The sequence below is a fragment of the Pungitius pungitius genome, chromosome 2, assembly GCF_949316345.1.
Source record: "Pungitius pungitius chromosome 2, fPunPun2.1, whole genome shotgun sequence".
NCBI classification, from domain to species: domain Eukaryota; kingdom Metazoa; phylum Chordata; class Actinopteri; order Perciformes; family Gasterosteidae; genus Pungitius; species Pungitius pungitius.
In genome coordinates, this window is record NC_084901.1 from 10384107 (window position 1) to 10396982 (window position 12876).

Consider the following 12876-nt stretch of genomic DNA (forward strand, 5'->3'; position numbering starts at 1 on the left):
TGACTTTTCTTAACATTAATCATGAAGTATGGGAGGCTGTTGTGATTAAAAAACACAAAGGGTGAGTTAAACAGCGAGTTTGGTCCGTCAGTAAATTAATTAACTGTAAAGGTGAAGCATTTCCTGAACTCCTCTCTACCTCGTGGAGAAATGAAGTCCCAATAATGTAGTTCCCTTCAGATAAAGTGCCACGGTGATGAATCTCAAATCATCTCCGCATGTTGATTCGGATGAATGCCAAATGCTGCATTTACCCTCACCTGTTTCATCTCTCATGCAGCCGCTTTCCAAAATAAACACAGAACACAGTGAACAGGGTCACGCGTCACCTCACAACAACAACAACAACAACAACTAAAAAGCAGAGCGTCTCCTTGGTGTGTCCTTCTCGTCTCCCTCCAACATGCTCGCCTGTCCCCAAACACTCGTTTGGCTGTGAAACAGGACGTTATGAATGCAGCGCTTGGGCGACCAGGGAACCTGCAGCTGCAGCCATCAGCAAAATCCCGCATCATGTAATCTGCACGGCTCAACTTTGATTTTTATTTGCATCAGAACTTTGTACTTTGATATTTACTGTGGTGGGGTAGAGGTGGACTACACAAAGATTATCTATCAACCAACTTGAAAAGTGATGCAGAAATAAGCCTAAATTTGCTTCTGCTGTTTTCAAACAAACAACGCAAGTCCTCATGGAGCTTTCAATTGTAACACGACTACCTGGTCAATCAGATATATAAAACAATATAAGGAGAGAGTACAGGTGTATTCAATTACACACTCTGCTCTAACTTATCGAACTGCAAGATCACTTACTTCCCCCATGGTTTCCTCAGAAGCAGCATTACAGTTAGATGTGGGATTCCTGTGATGGCTCCAGCTGTCCTTCCACTACAGTAAAGTCCTCAGTTTATGTCCCGTATGCATACTCCTAGCTTCATTTGCATTTTGACAGACATAGCAGATGTGTTAACTGAGGAACATCTGCCTTTGCTCATACTCATTTCCTTGACGGGCATAGCAATGGAAATGGCGAATTATTTCGTGTCCATGTTTAGCTCTTGTGGAATGGAGTTTTATTCTGAAAGGTAGTTTAACGTTGAGCGCGGTAAGCGGCAGCTACGTCGGAATCTGCGTTCAGATCAGCGACATGTGATGATCAGAGTTCTTTGGTTACTATTTTTAGCGCTTTGTCCAGTCACAACTCTGACTGATATGGTTTGTTTTGTAGAGGCCTGACATGAGCTTTTTAAGTGGGAGGGGTTAAACATAACATTAAACACAGCGAGAACCTTCAGTACACGTGTCAAAGATATACACAACACTTTTTTATTTCTATTCGATTTTTTAACAAACACTAAGTTGTGTTCTCCTTGAGGCATTGTTTAACTATTTAACCTCAACTCCCTTTGCTTCATCCCTCAGTTTAATCACCTGTATCGCTGCACAGGCGCACTGAACATGAGTGACACATCACGGCTTCCTTTGTGCTTCCTCACAAGTTGACTCAAAGCCTAGAATAGTTTCCTTGTCCTTTCACCTTTCCCTTCTTACAGCTTAAATATTTCTAAAAGTAATCGACAGCCTCGGATGAATCTGTGCTAACACGTTTGCTTGAATATTTATCTGCTATTTTCAAGGCACTTTGCATGTTTTGTCCATCCAAGGAGGAACAGATCGGCCCCCTGGCTCGTTGGAAATAAAATCAGGGGATGAATATCAACGACGGCAGCACAGAGCGGCACCAGCAAACTGCCCCCCCCCCCCCCCCCCCCCCCCACGAGACCAAGCACAGGGCAAACCGCTGTCATGCGTTTCCTGGCAACGAGTTGTGCCTCTGTGAGAAAAGCAGCCAGAGGAAGAGCTGTCCTAAGAGTCACCAGCGTGGGGATTAAAGGAGGGTTCCAGCATGATTGGAATTTTGAGTTTCATTTTAACGGTCACTTAAAAACAGCAATCCCTCTCCAGCCCACCCATTACAGTTAAAAATGATACTTCTATAACAATACAAATATTTACACTTAATTCCCTGCATCTTTTTTGTCTACAGATTGTCATATTTGAATTAAAAGCTAACATTAGCGACTACAGGCATTGCTAACATGTTGATGTTAACCTCGTTTCCCCATGTCCATTATCTTAGTTTTATTGCAATAGCTAATTAGTACGGCTGTTGTTAGCGTGAGAGAAATTTTTGGTGATAAAAAAATAATGTAAAAATGTTTTACACTTCATCTAACAGTAATTGCTACGCCACTAGCAGCGCTAACAAGCCTAGACCATTTTGAAACAAAGGCTGTAACCCTCTCGACATTCCTAATTATCCCAGAAGCCGTTGATGCTAACAGAGCTTCCATTGGGACCCACTTTCACTTTGCTAACTACCACCAAATTAAAAAAGGGACGATAGTTCACACTTAACGCTTTCAAAATGGATGCTACAATGCAAAGCCTGTGCCAAACCCCTTGGAATCATACTGGAACTTTCCTTCAATGTCCACTAAGTGGGTAGAACAAGTGAGAAGTGTACCTGATCTTCCCAACTCATCCCACAGTGTATGGAGCGGGACTTCAGTAGAAGGCATTTCGCCACCGGAGGAGAAACTGTCGCTGCGAATCAGTTCCCCCTCATTCCTCTCCAGACTGTACATGCAGATATGCTGACTTAGTGTCCTAGTTAGTGAGCTGGCCTGAGAGCTGTGGCTAAAGGCGGCGCGTGTATATGCGATATAAACAACCGAGGTAATGCGGTAACGCTCCTTCATGTCAGAGCGCCTGGCGTTCTTGCGGCGGCTGAGCAGAACTAAATGACTTGCGATGAGGGTTAAATTTACGCCGAGAGGCCCGACGGCGCAGCCTTCCGGCGCCAGTGGGGCTCGGCAGCCTGACCCTGTGTCCGTTAACGTCTCTTTCCTTTTTCCTTCTTCTCGCCACGCCTCAGGCCTTCCCTGCCTTTATGTATGAGGGGATGGTGCCTCGCTGAGTCAGACCCTCAAAGCGCTTGTACGTGTAGTTGAGGAACACCCAATCCTTCGACTTAAAGTCCGGCTCCGTCGCATTGGCTGTAGATGAACACAGGACAAGAGGAGGTGTTAATATTTCTGCCACTTGAAGGGCAGTGCAGCGTGTGAATAAGAAGGCCCCCTTAAAGCCGTTTGAGTGTACAGGGAGAAATCATTGTTGAGTATCGGCTTCAATCACCAATCATGGGCCTCAATCTTTCAGACAGAGAGGACATGCTCGTGTTTCCTGCTTTGGCTGCAGCGAGTGACGAACCTGGCTGAAGGATGTCCGATTCGGGGAAGTCGTCAAAGTTTGAGGTGTCGTCAATGCTCTTGATTTCGATGGAGATGGCTGCGGGACGCTCCCTGTGGGTGACAAGACACAGAAATAAGAGGCATTAAACTTGTGCTTTTGAGAAAAATAATGGTATCTTCCTTAAATTGCTTTGTCTTAATTGTCGGCTGATCTTCGAATCATGTTTCCATGCATTTTTATTTTTATTTCTGTGCTCATTGATGGACCGCTTGTTGATTGCAGAGATATGGCGCTGTCCACAGTACTGAACACAGTTTCTAAGCCTGCTAGCTTTTTGTGGTCAAAATTGGCTCAACAGAAGCAAGACCCAGTTGAAGATAAGAGGAGAGAGCAGATAAATATATGCACTAATCACGGGTCTTTATCACCCCCCTACAGCCAGATGTTGGTTTTTTATATTTAGACTGCCCTCACCACCACATGTCTGTCTAACAGGGGCTTCATGTACCTTATGTGCTCCCAGTCCACCGACTCAAAGAACTGATGACTCTTGATCTCCTCCACGCTCACAGCTCCAACCCTGTTCTCGGGATCAGTGCAATACCTGGAACACAAACACAGCATTGATTATATAACCACACAGAAACCTTCATGCAGTAGTAGGACAGTCATTCACTGCCCGCTCAAAATGAAAAAACATCTTTCCATACTTTAATATCATGTCTTTGGCCCTCTCTGAGATGGGGACTTCGGGTGGGAAGACAAGGGTCTCCTTCCAGTTCATCACCTTCCTGTACGTCTCCTGTGGCGTCTCAGAGCAGAAGGGCGGGTAACCTGAACACAGCCAACAACCATTGAAACGTACGCCAATACAACCTGCAGGAGTCCACTGATGACTCATGTTAAGTCATGTGTCAAACTGCCATGCAGCATTTAAAATGGCAAACAATTTATCGTAATTGTTCTGTGCACTGTCACCAGCAGTTTCCATTAATGCCCTCTACAGAGCAACCAGACTGTTAAAAACAGTTATTGTACTACAAATGACCTGCTGGTCTACCACTGCCTCAATCGGTCAGTTTCTTTTTGTTATGCGTGACTTTGGTAAATCTGAACCAACTAACCCTTTAAATTACAAAAGTCAATTCATGAAACTAACTAATGGAGGCAGCAACTTCTGTGTTCTGCCAGGTAACACTGCCTTTGAAAAAAGCGCAGTAATGGCTTCAGGTCAGTAAGGTGGTGAAAATATTCTAAACATAGGTAACGTTTTTGTCGCCTTCTCCAACCATCTACTGTTGGCAGTGCTCTGACTATGGAGAAGTACCTCAAACATGATGCAACCGCACTTCAAATCAAATCAAAAAATCAAACTATCCCTTTGAGACATGTTTCAGATATTTAAAAAATCTAATTCAAACAATTATGCCAAAAATCTGTGATTTCCTTCTCTAGATTCGTCTGATTTCCTTCTTTGTGTTAGTCTTCATACGGCCAAACGCATGCTTACCTATGAGCATTTCATACATGATGACCCCCAGAGACCACCAGTCACACAGTTTGTTGTATCCCGTCTGCAAGAAGACTTCAGGAGCAATGTAGTCCGGGGTTCCCACAGTAGAATACGCCTGAAAGTCACAGATTCTGGGTTGGAAATACATTTACTCAAAATATTCCAATTTGACTGGTGAAACAGACCTTTCCAACAGGTTCCATTCAGGTTGATGATTTACATCAAGTTAAGAGAAAGCTACTTTAATTTTCCTTTTCTTCTTCTGCCAGTATAAGCACAATACTTAAAGGGATTCATAAGAACTTATATTCAGCAAAATGAATTACCAGCTGTCTCCGGTTCTTCTTCCAGGTTTCTGCTTTCCTCTTGGAGTTCATGTTTTGAAAGGCTGTCGGAGGGCGAGAGTAAAGAAAGGTAAAGTGAGTGATCCCGTAAACAAGTGTAGGACTTCTGCGGAAGACCAACGCTGTGTCTCAGAGAAAATGCGATGGAAGTTACCACTTAATAACAGCGCACACAGTAGTCGGACAAATGAGGGGTGGGGGTAGTACAGTGGGTTCAGCTGACCGGGGGAGGGGGGGGGGCACCAGAGTGCCACACAGACTTATTCGTGCCATATTAATGTCAGTGTGGAACTGCCGTGCGTGAAAAAATAACAACAAAAACAAATGATAATTTTCTTTCATTACTTTGTTATAATGGTAGGGGAAACACTGCATCTAGTTTCATCAATGTTCTTATTATTTGTGAACTCACAGAAATCGCTGGGCGGGTTGTGCGTCAGGTTCCGGTAGAATTCTGTGCGATGAGCCTTCTTCAGTCCTGTACAAAGGCCAAAATCTGACAGCTTCACGTGTCCCTGAGAGCAAACGCACGATGGAGTAAGTCGTCAGTTAGCACCGTGTGCTTTCACCCCCGCCCCGTCAAGCGCGGGCGTGGCCGTCCCCGAGGCTCACCCTGGAGTCCAGTAGCAGGTTGTCTGGTTTGATGTCTCTGTGGATGAAGCCCAGCTGGTGGATGGAGTCGATGGCCAGGACCGTCTCGGCGATGTAGAACTGGGTGGCCTCTTCGGACAGAGTGTCCTTCTTCATCAGCAGGGTCATCATGTCGCCTGGCAACAACAGGTTTGTCATTTCGGCTCACGCCACAGCGATTCCATGGTTCTATAAACCTTGGTTTAAAAACACACCCAACATACTAATGACCTTGAACGATAACAAATGGAACCGCACACACCTCCAGGCAGGAACTCCATGATGAGGTAAAGGTTCCTCTTGTCCTGAAAGCTGTAGAACATCTTGACCACCCAGGCGCCGTCCGCCTCCACCAGAATATCCCTCTCTGCCCGGATATGGGCAACCTGCAGGGAGACAAAGGGCAGCGTGAGACGCAGACGACACAAGAGCATGAACGCAGTTTCCGCAGCTTCATCGTTCTGCAGAACCGCAGCCGACCTGTTCCTTCTCCAGCATGTCGGCCTTCCGCAGGATCTTCATGGCGTAGATGTGCCCCGTGTCTTTCTTCTGCACCAAACGGACCTGAGGGAGGCGACACCACAGTTGAGTTCATGAGGAAAGCCGATGGGATTAGCTGTGATAAGAAGACAACAATTGTCCTTTTATCTCTACTAAGAGTCACGCCATGGTTTTCTAGGGCTGTGCGTTATACCAGTTCCAAATTTCCTCACGTTATGAATGTACCGTCATACCAGTGCCTAAGCGCAACAACTGTTGTCGCTCTTTGGCAGGCAGATAAATATTGTAGAGAACACATTTCCATGGATGTGTTTTAAGCCACTATAGGGCGGATGGGGGGAACAAGTTCAGACGCGTGTTCTGCCACAAATAAATGACTTTCCAGCCTGCTGAGTGGCTTCGAGTCATCTTTAATGTGTGCTCCGCATACAATTTCCAATCTCCATTTCCTTGATGCATTACATGGTTTGGTTACAGGAGACACACATTATAAGACGCCACCTCAAGGCACTAAATGCGACACGGTCAAAAACTGTTTGCTTCCCATCAACACCTGTGCTCATTAGCAGTCACCCACTTAAATGCATTTTCATGTTACTGTGCCATCCTGTGGTCAAATGCAAGAACTGGACATCCCAATTCACCCAGTGTTTCCCTCAAAATAAACTAAAAGCCCCAAGACCTGCATTATGGCTCCAACAAATATTCACCGCTCAAGAATGATTGATAACCCACAAACAACTCTCTTCAGCAGGCTAAAAAAACACAACACAACTGTTTGTGACACAAACAATTTATAAAATTAATAATTGTACATTTATAAAATGACACCGCCGAACGGCATGCTGGGTACAGCTCGCCCGCTTATACAACAAGAAGCTCCGTTGCCACACTAAAACACGGAAACGAGTGATGCAGGAGGAACAACGAGACCAGAGATGCACCAACACAACATGATCCCAAGAGAGGAGCTGCGTCTGTTTGATGGTATTTGGTTTTAAAAATTGCAACGTTGGTTGAGCCACTGGTATTTGTCCTGCTGTTTGCTCCTTTTTGGCATCAATAAATTCATTTATTTACTCTGGGAAAAAAATGCCATGATATACCGTGAAACCGCCAGAATCATACAAAATACAGGTATATGATTTTTTGGCCATAGCGCCCAGCCCTATGCTTTTCCTCCACTGTACCTCTCCAAAAGCCCCCCGTCCAATAACTTTAAGGGACTCAAAGTCATCCAAGCCAAGTCGCGTCCGCTTCAGTCGCAAGAACTCGGTCTCCTTGCGGGCATGCTGTGAGCGCCGCATGACTTTCTGCCAAACACAGAAGGACAGACAAGAAGTCAATGGAGGAAGTCGTGGGAAAGATTTAAAAAATGTGTTTGTGCTACTGAAAGGAGACGACAAAGCGAACGGTACCTCGTCATCTGGCAGGCCCTCCTCGTCCATGGCCTTCTCCAGCTTCTTCTGCCTGAGAACGATACGATATCACAGACACAATGAACAGCTGTTTGGCCCATTATGCGACCTTATGCATATGCTTTAAACGGCTCCATTAACACGCAAAGAGTGACTGAGGGGACCGGCTTATGCACTGTGGAAAGGTTGTCCCGGTAATAATACCAGTAGGACGGCCAGGTGGTTTTGAATGTTGAGATATATCAACAACTGCAATAGGGCGCATACGTTTCCTGCATAGAAAATTCCAATTTGGAAGTCCGATTTCATGCCGCCTCCAGCTGCTTCCTCTCAAGGTGTGTGCCGTTTGTAACGGTACGCCAACAGGGTGGATGCAGAGGGATGTTGCTGACGTCTTTGTAGTCCTGCCTCACGGTTGTCGGCAAGTTTCAGTCCATCAACGTCTCTCCAAAATGTTGGAGTGTTTGTGCGGAATGTCTCTGTGACCTTTGACCAGCAACATTTAATCACTTGAGTCCAGGTGGGCGTGTTACCTCATCTCGCGCTCCTCATGCTGGGTGAGCAGGGTGCTGTAGAAGTTCTCCAGCGTCAGCTTGGCCACGGTCACCCTCTCTCGGGTGTGGTTGCTCATGGGAAGGGTGGCAGCGGTCTCTCCCGTCATGGCCACACTCTCCTGTGAGACGATAGCAAAGCAATTCAGTCTCTCACTCCCCCTTCAGAGGGGAGTTTTACCTGGAGGACTGAGACAAACCCAACTATCATGTGCCCACGATGCATCGTTTCAGCATCAACGTTGTGACTTACCATTGCGCTAAAGTCGTATTGTGGGACGGGCAATGGCAAGTAAAGCAGATTAACTTAAACCAGTAATGCATCTGCAACTTCTATTTTGCTGCTTGATAGAAAAGGAGAACTTGAACCATGACGAATCTACAAGAGAAGTATGTCTGATAGAACATGATTTGGGTTCTAGGTGAGTGGTAGCAACCTCTCCATGAACCGCTGAGCAACAATCACAATCAATTTATCAAACAACCCAAGCACGCCTGAATGGGAAAACAACACGATGCCGCGAAAGGTTGTAAGGAAATATTTGGAGTAAAGAAGGGCTGACGTCATGGTAATAAACAACTTCATTACCTCCTCCGGAAGAAGAGCACCAGTAGTCAAAGCTTTCAAGTAAAAGTCTTTTGCAATTTTATTTTTCCAAAAAGAACTATTCAAATCACCTTGTGAAGACTCCTGTATTTATTATTATTATGGTATGTAATGCATGTTGCAAGAAGAAATCCAAGCTGCAAACGCAAAGATATTTTGATTTATTACATTGTGTGTCAAGCTTTGAAAATGCTAAATCCCATAATTCCCATAATTCAATTCTATAGCATCTTTCGCTCCACCTTCCACTCCAAGCAAAATACCTATGAACTTTTTTTGCAGGCTGAGCACTACTATTTATCTATAATGGATTAACAAATCATAATGCGAGCCAGCGGTTGAGTGCGCTTTTAAATATATTAAACTCATTTAGACTTTCATAATCTAGATAGTATCTATCCAACACTACAGGGTAACCAAGTCTGTTCCTTTTTTAAATGTCAATGAGAACAGCTCCAGAGCCAAATCCTGACAGGAGTCAGATCCCTGGTACTAAAATATTCTTGTGACCCCCACAAGGACAGGGAATCATGTGCTGCTGGGTGGCTTGCAGCCCGCTGGGTTGCATTCCAGGAACAAATCAGTGACCTCCCTCAATGTGCCTTCCTCTGCATCTTTACTAAGCTCTGATAAGATCAAACTGACCAAGAACGATTCTGGGTCACCTGAGGAGGACCGGCAGTCTTTCTCGTTCATATAGGAACAGCACTTATGTTCTTATTCATGCAAACTACTTTCTCTAAAAAGGTACATATTGACATCTGTGATTTAGAGTGCAGTGTGGGTGGAATTAAAACAAAGGTAAAATAAATTAAAAAGAGGAACATAGAGGGTAAGTTTCATTTTCTGACCTCAGCACGAGCAGATCATGCGGGAAACGGGCCGAGGGCAACAGTGTGCGCATCAGAACGCCATCAGACACAACACACTTGATAAGATCCCGCTGATATCAGAGACAGGAGCCACGTTTCATCTGTGGTCCCCGGGCCGCGACAAGATGCTTCCTGACTTGTGAGAACCTCTCTGAATCATCGCTGCAAACTGCCGGGATTGGGAAGTTTTTTTTTTAGGGGACAGAACCGAGCCTCTGTTGAGTTACTGAGGTCTGTGCAGATGAGCACAACATTTCAAGAAGCTCAACGTAAGAAGGGATTCACGCCACTGATAACCACCGGTAAACCCATTAAGCGCTGCGCAGTGCCACAGTTGATAGAAGGACTGGTGATATTTCTGGTCAATGAGAAGAGTAACGTTTCAGAGATGACATTGACGACAGTATTGCGAGGTGCGTTTTCTCAGCCCGGGTCAGAAATAGTAAATCCATACGCTTTGAGGATAAACGGTGCCATACAGAAAGTTTTCTTATGACTCTATGTTTGTATTCTTAATCACACTTTAATCAAAAGTGAAAAAGTGGTTTTATTTCCCACCTGAGGAGAATTCAATAGTGACTCTCTTTTTTTGTTCCGTTGTGATCACCAGCAAATTATGAGGGAAATATCCTCATAGTCTCTTCAGGGGCTTTATGCTCCACTATATTCACCATAGACTGTTATTTGCAAATATTGATGATTAAAGCTTTCAAATCCTATTTAATCACAAAATGCTTTGAATGATCTGTGCAGATCTGAGGACAGTTAAAGGGGATCAGCTGTTACTTGCCAAGAAAAAAAAGAAAAAACTTGCAAAGCCATTGACTCAAAGCTTTAACTCGGGAAACAAAAAATGTGTATTATTATTATTATGTCATAACTTATTTTAGATCATATAGGAGCAACGTGAATATTGAAAATGGGAGTCACGCCCCTTTCGCGTTCACACTTGCTGGCTTGGGTGCGTTTTGTGCTCATTTCCACACCGACGTGGACAAAACCAGGTCCTTTAACTCAGTCTGAGGTGGAATCGGTTTGGCCTGAAGTTCTCCAGATCCACCCGCCCACTAAACAAACACGGTGACACCGCTCAGGCACTTATAAGGAAGCCACTACATCAGCAAGGCCACTATTTGGAGACTAAAGCATGCAGCCCGACACAGTCCTCATCTGTCAGGCCAAAACTAGAAACGACAAATATAAGGAACGCACCAAATTGGGTTCAAGGCTCAGATGTGTGTGTGTGTGCGTGTGTTCTCTCTCACGCGCGCGTGCGCGCTCACACACGCGCACACACGCGCACACACACACACACTTTCCTACAAGTACTGTAAGTGACTGGACAGGAAACCCTTTTCCATCCTGAATGAAAGGACTCAGTCATGACGCCAGTGCAAGGAATGGGACGCTCACACTCACACACACTCTCGAACACGCACGCGCCTGTGACAAAAATAACATATTGTTAACACATTTTTCTCGGGCTTAACGGACACTTTTGTTTTGCCGTAACGTTGTTTTGTTGGGAACGCGATGGGGTGTATTGATTATATAGTAGTAACACACATATATACGCATCATATACTGTAGATCCTTATAGTGTGTGTTTATCCGGTAGTAATATGCTACAAAATGTCAGGTGAAAGCCAAATTAATGATTACTGTCAATTATATTGACAGGTGTGTTTGGTTGATGTTATTTATAAACATTAACATTACTGGAAATGTATAACATACTTATATATAGTTTGAATGCGTTTCCACGCAATGAGCAGAATGCCAGAGAAGACGCGTGCACCTGCGTGGCATTAAACCAGCTAACTTACCACACGTCAACCTTTCACAACTCACCTAAATTTAAACTTTTGGTGCCAACCCGTCGAGACTTATACCGGCCATCACTGTTACCTGGGACACGGTGACGGTTTTTAAAATATATATAACAATGTTTAAATAAATATCGGGTTACTTCCTACCGACGTGTGTGGTGCTAACGCTAGCGGGCTAACGGTTCGCTGTGTTCTTTACCCTGTCTGGCAGCTTCCGTGACAAATCCAACGGCATTCAAACATAATAAATAAAATGTCACTTACCTCCGTGTCCTGCTCCAGATTAAATGATTGGCTTGCCGCCACCACACGCTATAAAAGAATTACAGTGTGAATGTTCTGCCTAATATTTAGGCAGCGCACGGCTGGAGGCTCCAGATATAGACCACCCTTCAGAGGAACTTAACAGGCTGCACAGTAAACAGCGCCGACATCAACGCCAAATCATAACAAAGGTGCAATGACGGGGACCGAATGCTAACCGGCAATCATTTTAAATGTTTCTCTTTTTTCACAATTGTTGTCCCCGATCGTGAATTTCAGCGCTTCAGTCGCCTTTATCGCTAATAAAAATATATGAAATAAGAAGAGGGGCTTCCTAGGACCGTCGGACCTATCTGACGCTTGGACCGCGTAATGGCGCAGCATTTGATCGACGACGGCGAGAACCAATCAGCGATGAAGAAAAGGAGCCGTGGTTTTCACTGGCCAATCGCATATGCAATATTCATAAGAACGATGCGATTTTCCGCCAATGAGAAGGTCTGAAACGCTCCGCGAGCTGCACAGGACGCAGGTTAATTTGGCTAGCAAGCATCTGCAGCCATGAAAGACTGGAATGTGGCTACAGTAGCTATACGCGTTTACACATCACTTTATTGGTTATGCTCAATGAAAACCATTTAAAAAATAACTCATATTATTTGCATTTTGGAATCACGTGACACAAGTAACACAAGTAATTCATTAAATAATAGCAAATGCCATGTCAAGAGATTTAAGGTCATTAAAAGGTCACATTGTGATGAGCCTACACATTGCTACTTATAAATTGCAATAGTTAACTAAGAGATGTTTAACAGGAGAAAACACATATAAAGAAATGATTAACAGTATAAGTTAACTAGCCTAGAAGATTTCAAGAAGACTGCACTTTGTTTGGCCGAGAAATGAGTAAAAGACTTCCTTGATACAACTAGAAAATGCATATAAGGTTTTCACATGTCAATGCTGAAATATAGAAATTCCAGAGGAAACCGGCTTGATTGCTCTAATCCTTACCCTCACCCTAATGTTTGATTCCCTATTAATCAACAGGACAAAGAGGTGTGTTCAGTTAATCAAAAGTAAACT

At 44.4% G+C, this 12876-nt stretch overlaps 1 protein-coding gene across 2 annotated transcripts; it reads right to left on the reverse strand.

The window, feature by feature from the left end:
• Window positions 1-1769: 1769 nt before the first annotated feature.
• LOC119210749 (serine/threonine-protein kinase 38-like) lies at window positions 1770-12161 on the reverse strand. Of its 2 annotated transcripts, none has more exons than XM_037461070.2 (14): window positions 11788-12161; window positions 8198-8337; window positions 7665-7716; window positions 7437-7559; window positions 6226-6309; window positions 6008-6131; window positions 5728-5882; window positions 5528-5630; window positions 5098-5159; window positions 4769-4886; window positions 3969-4092; window positions 3767-3862; window positions 3277-3368; window positions 1770-3062 (listed from the first exon to the last, which is right to left on the reverse strand). In XM_037461070.2, the coding sequence occupies exons 2-14, from the start codon at window positions 8323-8325 to the stop codon at window positions 2938-2940; spliced, it is 1386 nt and encodes a 461-aa protein (XP_037316967.1). In that variant the 5' UTR covers window positions 8326-8337; window positions 11788-12161; the 3' UTR covers window positions 1770-2937. The 2 variants fall into 2 exon arrangements, with proteins under 2 accessions (XP_037316967.1, XP_037316966.1); XM_037461069.2 differs by having other exon boundaries at window positions 3202-3368.
• Between the last annotated feature and the right edge of the window lie 715 nt (window positions 12162-12876).

Coding starts and splice junctions, on each gene's coding strand:
- LOC119210749 (XM_037461069.2), bottom strand. CDS start 8,325: ATGACGGGAGAGACCGCTGCCACCCTTCCCATGAGCAACCACACCCGA. Junction 7,560..7,664: donor AGGGCCTGCCAGATGACGAG/GTACCGTTCGCT, acceptor TGTGTTTGGCAG/AAAGTCATGCGGCGCTCACA. Junction 3,063..3,201: donor AAGATTGAGGCCCATGATTG/GTGATTGAAGCC, acceptor GTTCATCTACAG/CCAATGCGACGGAGCCGGAC.